Here is a 13,273-nt window from a genome sequence, read left to right as displayed (position 1 = left end):
ATAACCCTGTGCTTCACGATTTATGATGTATTAATGAATTATAGCGATGCACTGTACTTCGTTTTGCTATGTATGCGGCCAAATATGGGGGGGGGGGGGGTTGAAGGGGGATGGGGGGGCGTTGGGGAATCACGTGCTTTTGTTGACCAGTCGTAAATTCTCGCTGATGACCTCAAGAGGTAATTCATGCTCTATGGTTACAAATAATGACGATCCGAGAATCGTTAGGGCCGATTCAATGCGAGCCTCCGAGAGAGGGGGAAAAAAGGAGAAGGGGGAGAAACAGGGAGAAGGTTGGCGGCGGCCTCTGAGCAGAGTGCGCCACCTCCCGGCGAACGGCGGGAGCGCGGGCCGCCGACCGCCATGGCGGCGACGACTGCCTCCCTGCTGGCTCCGTGCAACCGCCGGGCTAGAAAGAGGCCCGGCCTAGGTTCACCCGAAGGGTTGAATCTTTTAGAGGAGAAACCCGATTAAGCCTTTACCCACTTTCTCGTAAGTGGAGTTTCTCTATCGTTCGGTACTTCTCCCTGTCGTCGTCGTTATTATTATTTTAACTCAGGATAAGGTGACCAAAGCTTGATTTGCTCTTCCTTTACTCGGGCCTTGCAAGTCTCCTAGTTGGGGGCAGAAATGAGGGAGAGGTTGGAAGATGTGTGTGAAAAACAATTATTGCAAAGGGTTTCCCCTGTGAGCTCGGCCTGGTCTGCTTCCTGACCCGGCTGCAGTGGTCCATCCACAGCATCCAGGCCAAGCCCGTGGGGCAAAGGCGAGGGTTCGAAGGAGAAACGTTCGCTTCTCCGGGTCCCCTTAGAAGTTTGAAATTCTCTTTCTCATCCTTAGCCCAGGAGACGGAAGGACGGCAGAACAGGATAGGAACCCTAAAGGAAGAACCCAGCTGAGGCTAAGTGGCTTAGATGGGAGAAATATTGTAGAGGCCACCGCATCAGGGACTGGGCTTTGGCTGTAAACCTGGTCCTGAGATTCTGGGATCAAGGAAGAATCCTTTCGCTTTCTCACCAACTGCCTGCTATTGCCTTGGAAAGCCCTACTTGAGACCCCTTGCTGGCATATGGGTAGTTTCAGAATTTGCCGGGCGGCTCACGCCTTCCCGGGAAAGGAGTTCGGAGGACCAGCAGCGCCTTGCTGAGCGCGCTTGGCGGCCAGAGACCGCCACAGCTGGGCCCCCTCTGCCGGACGGCTATTTTCTTTAAAAATAAGAAAGGGAAAGAGAGGGAGGAGGAAGAAAGGAAAACAGTCTCCTCATCTTGTCGCCTGGGTGAGGGTGGGGTGGGGTGGGATGGGGTGGGGACAGAATGGGTCCGTTATAGTTGATGGGATGTAACCAAACTGCCCCATCACCTGGCTTCCTGCCCTCAGGTCTCCAAAGAGCAGGGAAAGTCTTGCCCTTCGCCCAGGCGCCTGCCGGCGGCTTCACATCCCCCTACTTGCCGCCGAGCCTCTACTTGAGGCAGGAAGGGACGCCTGGAGACTGCAGCTGTGGGCAGGGAGACAGACACCCGGTGGCCCCAATTTAGGCCAGGAGCCGAGGGCCAAGGCCGGCGGAAATCAGGCCATGTGGGCAGGCCAAAGATCACCGGCCTCAGGGATCCTGCGGACAGAACCCAGCGCTGAGGCACTGAGACCCGCCTGGCTCACTCTCTGCAGGAGCTCCCGGCTAGGGGGCCTCGGTGGCGTTCCCTCCTGCCACGGACAAACGAAGAAAAGCTAGAGAATAGGGGAGCGACTCTTCTCCGTCCCCCAGTTCTGCACCAGAAGAGGCCGTTGTGAGCCTCAGCACCGGCGAGGCGCGGCGTTGGAGCCTGGGCCGGACTGCTGCAGCCTTTATCTCAACTGTAACTTCCGAATCGCGTCTGGCCCTCTGGGGCCGACCAGAGCTCCGGCCTTCGCTGCAGAGTTTCCGGCACCGGGACGCAGGGGTGGCGGAGGGGGTGGGGGAGTGGCAGGGGAGGAGCAGAGGTGACTGAGCAGCGAGGTTTTACGTCTTTATTATTATTATCATTATTAATAATATTAATATTATTACCGAAGTATTTCACGTCCAGAACTAAGACACGACTACAAACACAACACATAGAAAATTAATAAAATAGAACTTTGTTTTCTTCTGAGGCTCCTCTTCTTCTAGGTAGTATGTGCTCCTTCCAGTGGCTTTGGGGAGGGGCTGGGAGAGAGGTCTGGGGTCAGGGAGTCTTCGAGGCCCCCGCTGAGGGGACTGCGAATCTACCATTGAACCGTGCACGGGCGACATGGACGAAATGAGACGCGACACGGACAAGAGCATTTTGCTCTGCTTCCAGGAAACATCAAGTGAGTCCGGTCCTCAGTTCTCACGCGGGAGCCTGTTCGGGCCGAGGCGGTTCTGCGGGCGTGGAGGCGGCGCTGGGGTGCCGGCTGGGCTCAGGCAGCACGGCCTCCCAGCGCCCAGCGAGCGCTCTGCGGGCGGGGGCGTCCAGGAGAGCGCGGGGCCCCGCCTGTCGCGCTCTGGAGAGCAGGTCCCCAGGCTTCCCCGCCCGCAGAGCCTTCCCCGGGGCTCTCCGCTGCCCTCCGTTCCCCGCAGGCCTCTCCCTTCGCGTCCCCCCGCCCCCTGCCAGCGCCTTCATTCGGCCGGTTTTTCTTCTTCCTCCTCGGCACTGAGCTGAGACGCGCTGAGCAGTTTGCTCTCCTTTTTCCACTTCATGCGCCGGTTCTGGAACCAGATCTTGATCTGCCGTTCCGTCAGGCACAGGGCGTGCGCGATCTCAATGCGCCGCCGCCGCGTCAGGTAGCGATTGTAGTGAAACTCCTTTTCCAGCTCCAGCGTCTGGTAGCGCGTGTAGGTCTGGCGGCCGCGCCGGCCGCTGGGCCCAAAGGAGGAACCTGTTACGCAGAGAGGAGATGTTGAGGCCTGGGGTCACCAAGGCCAGAACCCCCCTCCCCCATTCGACCCTCAAAAGGGAACTCTAGCCTGTCCCGGGATGTCCTTCACTCTCTCTGGTTCCCTGGCCCCACTTTCCTCACTTCTCCAGCGCCCCCTCCAGATTCCCTCCGGGCCTCCTAGGCTTTTGCCTTCTGTCTAGATTCTTGGTGGGGGGATGGGAGGAGCAGTTTTAAATCCCACCTGAGCCTAGGGGGAGGGGCTGGAGAAGCACTGGCCAGGTGTGTCTCTTCCTAGACGCATCTTTTCTTTCCATCTGGCTCGCCCACCACCCCGTGATAGATTCCGGCCCTTAATCTGTAATGACGTGGATCGATCCGTAGTCAGCATTAAGGGCTCCTCACTTTCGTGTCCCGTTAATGGACATCAATTTGGGATTTAAGACCGACAAATAATCCAACCTGAGACCCCGGCGCCTGCTTCTCCCTCTCTCCGACTCCGCCCGCTCCCTCTCTTTCTTCCCCTTATTCTCCCCCCCTCCTCTGACTACCACCCCTTTCCGGGTGCCTCCTCTTTCCCCAGCCCCCGACCCCCAGGGAAAACCAGTCCGGGACAGACTCAACTCTCCCTCGCCAGCGTCACGCCGCCCCCCTTCCCATGACGTACTCCGTTTTTAATGAACAGTCTTGGGGTGGGGGACCGGGCCAGAGCTGGGGGCGCCAGGGAGAGCCCAGCCACTGGCTGCGCGGGCTCTGCCTGCCTCCCTGACCAGGATCTCGGCTGCGGCCTGGCCCTCGCAGAGAACCCACTCGCTCCCCCTGGCTCGGAGTGCATCTGGGACTTTGCAAACTTTGCAACTCCTGAGGGCGTGAGGGCAGCGCGGGAGATCGAGGCAGGCGCCCAATCTTCCCTAAGCTCCAACCCGAGAGGCTCTCTCCGTGGAAGAATTGGGGGGGGGGGGGCGGCTGTCTAGTTCTGACTCTGGAGGGGGGGGGAGAAGCCCGCGGGGGTCGCGGCAACCGCATCAACTCTCACTCACTGTTGCATGAATTCATCCGCTGCATCCAGGGGTAGACCGGGGTGGAGCACTTCTGCTCCTCGGTCTCGCCGAACACGCTCTTGTCCTGCGCGCAGTCGGACTTCCGCGGCTCCGGGTGGAACTGGGGCGGCTCGTCGGCGCCCGAGAGCGCGCAGGCCGACTCCTTCTCGCGGTAGAAGGCCGGCGCCGGCCCGTAGTCGCAGGGCGCCGCCCGGCCGTAGCCGCCGCCGGCCGGCGGGTAATAGGAGGAAGCAGCAAAGCCCTTGTCCTGGCCGGGCCCGGGCCCGTAGGGCGCGGGGTAGTGCCTCAGAGGGTCCGCATAGCCCGACGAGTAGAGCGGGAGCTGGCCCAGGAAGGACTCCTGCCCGCTGGCCAGAGTGACGGGGAAGGTGGAGTTCACGAAATAGGAACTCATTGGGAGGGGAGGCGCGCGCGGCCGCTGCTGCTCCGCCGGGTTTATGATTTGTTGTGTTTTATAGTCCGAGCGCCGCGCCTATTAGTAGTATATCTGAGATTGGGTTTTAGCTGAGGGGGGATGGCGAGGTGCCAGTGAGGGCCAGAAGGAAATACAACCATCTGATCCAACACTGACCAATGGCAGAGGCAGGAATTGTCAAATAGCACCCAGGAGGAGCGCAGCCCGCGCGAGGGACCCGCGCACAAACCTATCAACCTTTTTTTCCTCCTTCTCCTGCTTTCTCTCTCTCTCTCTCCCCAACAGCACAACGCGTCCCGTTCCACCTACGTAGGATCTGCGAAAGAGGCGTCTGTGCCTTTGAGGGAGGAGGGAGCACTTGGATTGAGACCACCCCATCCTCCAGTGATTAAATAAATATATCCCTCCCCTCCCCACGTAGAATAGGAAAAAGTTAATTGTGTTTTCAGAAAAGTTAACCCCTGACTTGCTTGAGCCCCATTCCCTCAAGGGAAGGTGGATAAATATCTCCGAATCTCGAATCTCAGTCTCCCTAGAAGAGAACTAAAGGAGAAGGCTGGTTTCTCGGGTTTTGTGTTGGTAGGAGGAGAGAAGAGTTCTCCGCTGATTAGCATCGCTTTCAGAAATCGAGAAGCAAAAGAAGAAGAAACCGTCTCCTTCCCAGGTTTTGAAAACCGTTTTTCCTGTTTCTCAGATCTACTCCGTCTCCTCCAAGCCTGGGCTTATTATTCCTATTTCTCTACAGCTCTTGTAGTCTGAGAGGCAGGCCAGAGGACCCAGAAGACTGGGAATTGGGAGGAGGGTCTGAGCCTAAAAGCTTCTCCCTTTTGCTGTGCAGCTAGACTCAGAGCTTCTTGGAAGGCTACCGCTGCTGCTGCCCAAGATATCTTGCCTGGTTCTAGTATGTACTGCTTGCTCTTGGCACAGGAAGGGGTACTGGGAAGAGGGGGATAGGGAGAGGAGGGGTGAGAGGTTTGTCTGATCCCTATCCTGCCTGCAACCCTCCCTCCACCCAACTTCCTACCCCAAAAGACATTAGAATATCCTGGGCTACAAATTCTTAGGTATCAAGGTGTCTCGGTAAGCACAGGGAAGAAAATTGTTCCTCCTCCAGTTTCAGGTCCTCAAACCCTCCTGATTTTGGAGACAATCAGAAACCACTGGGAAGAGAGGAGCCATCGCTCCTTTTCCAGGTCTCTCCAGAAGCTGGCAGTTCTTTTTAAATTAATTCTTTCTCTAGATGGTTTTTGTTTCATTTTATAAAGGGGAGGGTTAGGTTCTCCTGGGGCCGCAGCAGGCAGCTTACCACCATCATTCCGTATCCCCTTTCCAGATGCTCACTACCCTTCTGTCTCTCAGCATCTCTACAATCCCTCCCACCTCATATTTGTATCACCAGCCTGCTGCCTACAAGCTTTGGTGTGAGTGTGTGTGTACATCTCTGACTCTTTTAGGAAAATGAGCATTGGAACCAGCCTGGAAGACTGAACCACAGTGTATTTTCAACATTCTAATGTGCATAAAGGATGACAAGCTTTGGACCTGGGGCCAGGAATGGGCCAGAATGTGGGACAAAACCTGATCATGAAGGGACCAGGCTGACCCTTCTCTGACTTGTTCTTTGGACTCCTTTTTGTGGGCCAAATCTGCCCACTGAAGATGACACAAGACACTAGGAAAAGTGGTAAAGGATTGAGGTTAGTGACCAGGGATGGAACTTGATTGTTGCAAAGTGGCCCACAAGGCTCCCTAAACTTAGGACAACTTCTTGGCTGTGCCTTCATGGTTAAGTGGCTATTCCTGGTTGTCCCATCAACCACTTCGTAGCCCCTCTTGGGGGGGGGGTGTCAAGATTTAAAAAATAAACTCTAACCTCCTGATGATGCAGAGTCATAAGTGCTCGAATCCAGCTGTGATTAGGCCCACTCCTGGAAAGGAATGGAGAATATTTGGGCTGGAGGAGCAAGGTGGGGAGAGTGCCTTGTATCCCTCTCTCCTCCTTGCTACTGAGCCTGGGCCTTGGGCCTCAGCCCTCCCTTCCTCCTCTCTGGTCACAGTGTCCTCCAACTAGGACTATTTGGTATGGGCTTTCCCATGAAGCCTGGATAACATAAGATTCAGTGAGAGATGAAGACTTCCCCTATGATAGAAGCACAAAAACAATCGCCTTATCCTTAGAGTCATAGCCTCAAATTAACCTCACCTCTGCAGGTTGCCTGTCGTGAGATGGAGCCGCAAAGGCAGGGCCTGGGCGCCTGGAGTCGGGCATGAAAGGAAATAGCGCCTCATCGCTCTTATCTAAGCCCAGAGGTATTTATGAGCGTTTATTCGTCTGATCCGTTTGTTTGGGAGAAAGAGCAGGCAGGCAGGGCTGGGCCAGAGGCTGCCTGACTTCTGGAGTCAGATCTCTATGAATCTGTCTGTGGTTGCATCCACCGTCGTCGGTCTGTCTCCAAGAGGGAACATATAAATACACAGTGGGCACAGCCATCTGCTGGTCTGGGGTGTCTCTCCTTGCTCAAGGAGGAGGTGTGTGTACGGAGAGGTGGATGTAAATGTGTCCTAAGTCTCGAGTACACAACAGAAGGATTGTATAGAAATCCCATTGGCAGGACTTTATAATTGTAATTTCCTGAGCTGTGAATCTGTGGTCCTGTGGACGTACACACATTCCAGCTCCCCGGTAAATGTCGAAGTTGTGTTCAGCTCCAGAGTAGAATTCTGCACGGGTAATCTCAGGGAGGATATTTGCCAGTAGGTGTTTGGAGGGGAGGGCTATTGAGACATTGTCCAGGCTTCCCACTTCCTCTTAGCTGCAAAGATCCCCCCACCCCCGGCTCTTAAGAGTTGTGGGCAACTTCCCCCACCCCAATCTCAACTCTGGTTGGGGTGGGGTGAATTCAAACATCTCAACCCAATTCTTCCTCTAGATTCTATGATTCTCTGGATTTGGGGAACATGTTCCCAGAGGAGCAGTGTGGCCTCTCCCAATCTTTGAGAGCAGTTTACAGGGAACACTGCCTTAAAATTGGCTCCTCCAAAGCAAGGTACAAAGACATTTCCATTATGCAAATGAATGGCATCTTCTCTGTTGGAGGGGGGAGCAGTGGCTCTCAGCTCCCTCTTCCCAGGCCCATGGGCACCCTAAGAGCCCTTAAAGGTTTCAACCCTCTGTACAGCCACCTTCCCCTCTCCAACTGTCCTTCTGATTGTCCGCAAGAAAAACCTCGGAGGGGCCCAAGACTTTCAAGGAGCACTCCCTTGGGGGCTCCTCCACTGGGCCGGGCCTTCCAGCCGCCAGAAAGTCACTCTCTGCTGAAGAGCTGAAAGGGCTGCTCCTGCGACGCAGACTCGCAAGGCGCCAGAGGCTCAGGCCTCAGAGACCGCGCGTTTGCCCCTAGTACCTCTGGGCCCCTCGACTTTTCGGCAGCTCCTCCAGCTCCAGACCCCATAACACCTAGGCCTGCCTGGCACCAGAGGCAATTTCCTGGAGCCCCCCGCCCAGGAACTGGGGCCACAGCACCTTGAAAGGAGCGGCCAGAGCTTCCTCCTGCGGCTTGAAAGCCCGAGCTAATCAGTAACCCGTGAGGCGGGCCAATAGTCAAACTCGGCGGCAGCGGCGCGTACCCTCGCCCTCGCCACCCCCTCCTGGGAAAGCAGTCGGCTTCAGCGGGTGTGAGGAGTCGGGCAGGAACGGAAATTACAATGCTTTGCTTCCTTAATGATTGATCCCCACTCCCCGCTTTTTCCCAAAGCATGTTTGTGTCGATTTCGCTTGAAATGATCGGGAATGGGGAAGGGGACACACACTCACTTGCAGACACCAACCATTTCCAGAAAGCTCGGTTCAGTTCTTTCACCATACACTCAACCGGCCAAGGAACTGGCAAGACCCACCAGTCAACCTGGAGAACACAGACTCGGTTTGTCTTTTGACAACCGAGTGGAACTGCCGGGCCGGCGCCTCCCCTGCAGGACCCCTCCCTTGGCCGAAAAGAAAACCAAATAAACCTTGAACAGCCTTGGCTTCGGATGGATCTCCCTAGCGGCCCTGGTGATCCCCTCTTGAGTTTGGCGGGGACGTCGGGGAGAGGGCTCTCGACTCTGATCCCCTAACCCTTTGATTCAGGGCCCCGTGCCCGCCAGATGCAGTATTAGTCCTTTTAAAATATGCCCTAGGAAAAAGCCTCTTCCACTAGTCAGCCGCCAGGTTTGGAGCTGGGATGGGCCTGACAAGAGAGGGATCTTCGTTCTCCAATCCACATGTGGGCAAGCTGGAACCAAGATCCAGCGGAAGGTGATAATCTGGGCCAAAAGTCCCCAGAATCCCGCCGAACCTGAGCGGCTGGGGGCTCGGGGTGTGGGGCCGGATTCAGGCAGCGTCGCTGGGCTTGCGGTGCCGAAGCCGCATGTCTCCAAACGGACGGTAGATGGCAGCAAACCGCATAATTTGGGTCAGAGCGAACTGTCTAAGGGATGATTTATACCCCGCCAAGACTACAGGAGAAAAGACCTTTAGTCTGGGTAGGTTTGGGGAATTTTTCCTTTGAGAATAGGCTCCGAGTGCTGCGGGTGCTGGCCGAGAACTTCTCTGGCTTCGCAGCCGAGGGGTCCCTTCAGGCACCCATACTGGACCTGCTTCAAGGGCATCTACCTGTGCCACCAGGGGCCCCCTCCCGCGCCACAAGTGGCTCTGTCTCTCTCTTTCCAGCTCAGTATTGAGAAGGCCAATATTCCTCTGTGCGCATCCAGACCCTTCAATCCCTGGGCCACCAGAGACCTGAGATTGAAATCTCTGCATCTGGTCCTTAAAAAGAGGAAAGCAATCACCTATTTCTGCAAACCAAACTAAATCACAGTCTCTCCTGCTTCTCGCTCCCTAAGTCCCTTATCTCTCAGCTGGCAGCTTCCCCAGAACCCCTCTCTATTTTTAAGTCTTCACCTAGCGACTGGCGCCTTCTTCAACCCCACCAGCTACTTTAGGAATCTCGGCCTCCCGCCCCACCGTTCTTCTCCCGGCTCCCCCCACCCCCACCCCCACCCCCACCCCCACCCCCACCCCAGGCCTGGCTCGGGAATGGAATCAGGCGCCGGAGGGACAAGACTAGCTGTCTGAGCTCAGTGCCAGGCAGCTTTCTAGTCCAGACACCATCAAATCCCTAATGGGAATTTCTTTTAATTTTCTTCTCTTTATTTTTTTTTTTTGTGTGTTTCCATGCCTAAACCAACGTGTTAAACAGCTTCTTCACAATCACCACATTTGGATCCAGGAAAGTTTAAACGTTTCCACATCAGACACACATGGCAATTTTCTCCTCCACAGAAATCCACACACCCCATACCAATAAAACACAAGGTACAGAACCAGTATTACACAGAAACCAACACGCTGTAACCTACCGCCGTTAAAAACCACAAAATTGTCTCTCTGCAGAGAGAGCCTCCCTCCTACGGGAGTGGCCAAAGATCTGAGCATTTTCAGGAAGGCTTCTTGGGAGGAGGGGGTCTCCCTCAATTTGGGTGCCTCCACCCACAGCCCTTTAATTTCAGACATGTTTCCGAAGGGAGATAATGAGTATTTCTCTGTGAATTGTTCTTTCTGTATCTCTCTAGCCGCCTCCTCGCCCTCGCTGGCCTCAACGGAGATTCCAGGCCCTCCAGAGACCAGGACGTCTCTCAGCGCCACCGCCCCTCGTGCCAACACTGCCGGAAAGCCACGGATACCCGTACCCACACCGGGCAAGAGAACTGTGCTGGGGCAATTGGGGGAGGCCGGAACCAGGGAGAGATGGTGGGAGGGGGAGGGGGCGCAAACCCACAGAGGCCGTAGGAACCGGCTTTATCCCGGCACCCCAAGCCCAGACACCCCCTATCCTTTCTTTCACCGCCCTCTAGCTTAAAGCTCTTCTCCCAGCTTAAAAGGGTCACTTAGAGCTCGCCTCCGTGGCCCCTTTCAGTTCCTCCGACCATCTTCCCTGCCTTGCTTCTCCTCCAGGAAGCAACCACCCCTCTCTCAGCCACCGAATTTCCTAGGCAGCCTCTCCCTGCAGCGCCCAGAGGTGGGGTTCAGCCCTGTCTTGGAAGAGAGGGGGAGAGAGACAAACCCAAGCCCCACCCCCTACAAAACCGATGTAAAAGAATAAGAAGAAAATTGTAGAATCTCCCTTACCTTTGCAGACCTTGGGGTTTCTTTCCTCCGATTGAAAGGAGTGGGAGAAAAGGGGGGGGGAGCGTTCGGTTTCTTCTTCATCTTCCAGATAATATTGTCCCAACCTGAGAGCCGTTGTTTCCCCTTCTCTGACTTGGGAGAGAGGGTGTTTCGCTTTTCTGATATTTGCATAGAAAATGGAGTAAGTTCTGGCTTTGAAAAATGGTATCAGGCTGCAGTCCTGGGCAGATTGTCCATTTACTCTCCATGATGACTAAAATCCCAGATCAGCAAGCAAATTAACTTAGAAATTAAAATTATTTTTGGTTCTCTCTTTTGTGTAATTCCCACCCCTCCTTCTCTCTCTCTCTCTCTCCCCCGCTCTCTCTTCTTTTCTCTCCCCCTCGGTTTTCCTCTCTCTCTTTTGCTTTATCGAGCTGATACTGAAGTATAAAAATATCAAGAGGCTGGAGCCCTGAAGGACGACAGTGCTCCGACCTAGGTGTGGTGTCCAAAAGAATGCTGCATTATAACCACCAGGGAAATGATAAAAAGTTCATGTTCACGATCGCCCGGCCACATGACCGGCGCTGGCCAATCGCTGGATTCAACCACTCATAAACTTCTATCACAAAGTTGTAAATTTTCATAAAACAACAAGGAATTTATTGCATTTCTTCATGGCTGCTCCACCAGCAACCCTTTTCTCAGTCGCCATCTTCTTTTCTTCTCCTTCTCGATTTTTGGGGAAACCCCAATCTGAGAAGGTGTGAGATTTGGGGAGTGGGGAATCAGATAGAGGAGGCACAAGCATCCATCTGGGAAGGGGGTTCTTTTTGGAACCTTGCTATTCTCACTGGAGCTCTATCCTTTTCTAGTAAAAAATTCACCCCAAAACCTCCATACAGGGTCTTTTCTAAGGCAATTTGGGGGTGAGTTGGGAGCAACAGTCAATGTCCGGAACTGCCACTAGCCTCGGGGAAAAATGAACGCGTCAAGGCCCCCTTTCCCCCTCTGAGTGCCCCCCTCACTCTCAGCCCTGTAGATGGCAGGACCCCACCTGCGAGGGCTTGTAGCACGGCGGGTGTGGGGGCCTAGCTTTTGCCCCAAGTAAGGTGGCGCTAATGGAGGCCAAGGCAGACACTCTAGCCACCGAATGATTGCCTCTGCACCCCAGGAATTGGAGGAGAGCAAAGCCGGACCTGGACACTTGGCTCTCTCGCCCAATGTGCACTTGCCCAGGTTCCCAAGGACAGCTCCCCTAGCCCTCTGCGGGGGGGGGGGGGGGGGAAGGGGTGGTCTGCAGTCCTTAATGTGGGTACCGCAGGTTTAGGAGCCTTTTACTTAAAAATTTAGAGTAAACAGATTCTCCCAAACCATGATTCCTTTCAATCCTCTTCCCTTTTCAGTACCCAATGCCTGGTTTTTAAATTTAAATAAGCCAGGATTTATAATCGAATAAATACTAAAAATCAGCTCCGAAGGTCTAGACAGTGTCCTCCGGTGTTTCTCTCTCAATCGAGGGGATATTTTGGAGCCAAACAACCCAAATTCACCCCGGGTTTCCCAGGTCCCCTGATATACGCCGGTATTTTGAATTGAGCTACCAGCGCCCAAATTCAGGAAAGGAAATAACCTCCCTCGCAAAATGTTATTCTTTTTCTCTTTCTCTGTACCCCGGAGAAGATTTCCAGGTTGCCGGCATCGCGGACAGCGGGCAGAAAAGCGCGGAGGCAGCCGGCGGAGCCCGGGCGGCGGCTGGGCCGCCGGGCTCGGAGCGGCCGGGATGCGGCCACAGCAGCCGGTAACTCGCAATGCTCAGTCTCTCGCTCCCGGCGCTCATTTTTTTCTCCCACAATTTTAAGTTTTACTTGGGTCCGTGGGTCAATTTAGAATGAGGTCAATTAAATGAAAGTAAAATAAATTGAAATAAAATAACCGAATAGCTCTTGCGGAAAATATTTGCGGGCTGAGCGGAAAGCCGGGCGCATCTCGAGGTTGGAGGCCTGTCTGGGCGGCTGGGAGGTTTCTGCTCGCCCGCCCGGCCTGTGCCCAGCGCCGCCTGCCCACCCACCCGCTGGCCAGAGAAGGAGTGGATTTGGGTGGTCACCTTCCCTTTCCTTCTGCTCTTCCTTAGCTTGGGGCCTAGCACTTTGAATTTCAGCTCTGTTTGTTTGTGCCCCGTGGAGGTGCCGAGCCACAGCCTGGTGTGAAGGCTTGGATGAGGAAGGGTCTGTGGAACGCTGGGGTTTGGTTTGGCTTGGTTTTGTGAATGTGTGTGACTGAGCGTGTGGACTCAAGGACGTGTTTACTTGGGGGCAAATGTGAATTTGTGTGTTTATAAGCCAATGTGTGAGTGTTACCCTGGTATGTATAAATGTGTCTGTGAGTGAGTGTGAATGTAGGTTTACTTGTGTGAGTGAATGTGAATACATGTGTTCTGGAAAGGGTTTGGGATGTGTGAATGCTTGTATATTTATTTGTGAACATAATGAATATGGGTGTTTGTGACTCTGTATGACAAGGTATATATTTATGTGCAATGTCAGCCTGTAACTAGATGTGATTGTGTGCGTTTGTGTGTCAATGTGTGTAAAAAAAAAAAAATTAAAGGGACTACATATGTGTGGTATCTGGCCAGAGCAAGGGACACAAGGAAAAAAAGAGCAGATACCAGCACATTAAGAAATGAGCCGCAGCAGAAGTTGGGCACCGGTATGCATGACTATCTCTCACCCACTCCCAGCCTTAGGGAGACAGAAAAGAGGACATATA

The 13,273-nt window shown here is 54.3% G+C and overlaps 1 protein-coding gene across 1 annotated transcript; it reads right to left on the bottom strand.

The window, feature by feature from the left end:
• Positions 1-1,990: 1,990 nt before the first annotated feature.
• On the bottom strand, positions 1,991-9,348 carry HOXB6 (homeobox B6). Its single transcript, XM_020870752.2, has 2 exons — positions 3,915-9,348; positions 1,991-2,877 (listed from the first exon to the last, which is right to left on the bottom strand). The coding sequence occupies exons 1-2, from the start codon at positions 4,327-4,329 to the stop codon at positions 2,618-2,620; spliced, it is 675 nt and encodes a 224-aa protein (XP_020726411.1). The 5' UTR covers positions 4,330-9,348; the 3' UTR covers positions 1,991-2,617.
• Between the last annotated feature and the right edge of the window lie 3,925 nt (positions 9,349-13,273).

This window comes from Odocoileus virginianus, chromosome 17 (assembly GCF_023699985.2).
Source record: "Odocoileus virginianus isolate 20LAN1187 ecotype Illinois chromosome 17, Ovbor_1.2, whole genome shotgun sequence".
In the NCBI taxonomy this organism is placed as follows: Eukaryota; Metazoa; Chordata; class Mammalia; order Artiodactyla; family Cervidae; genus Odocoileus; species Odocoileus virginianus.
This window is presented reverse-complemented; position numbering and strand designations above follow the sequence as displayed.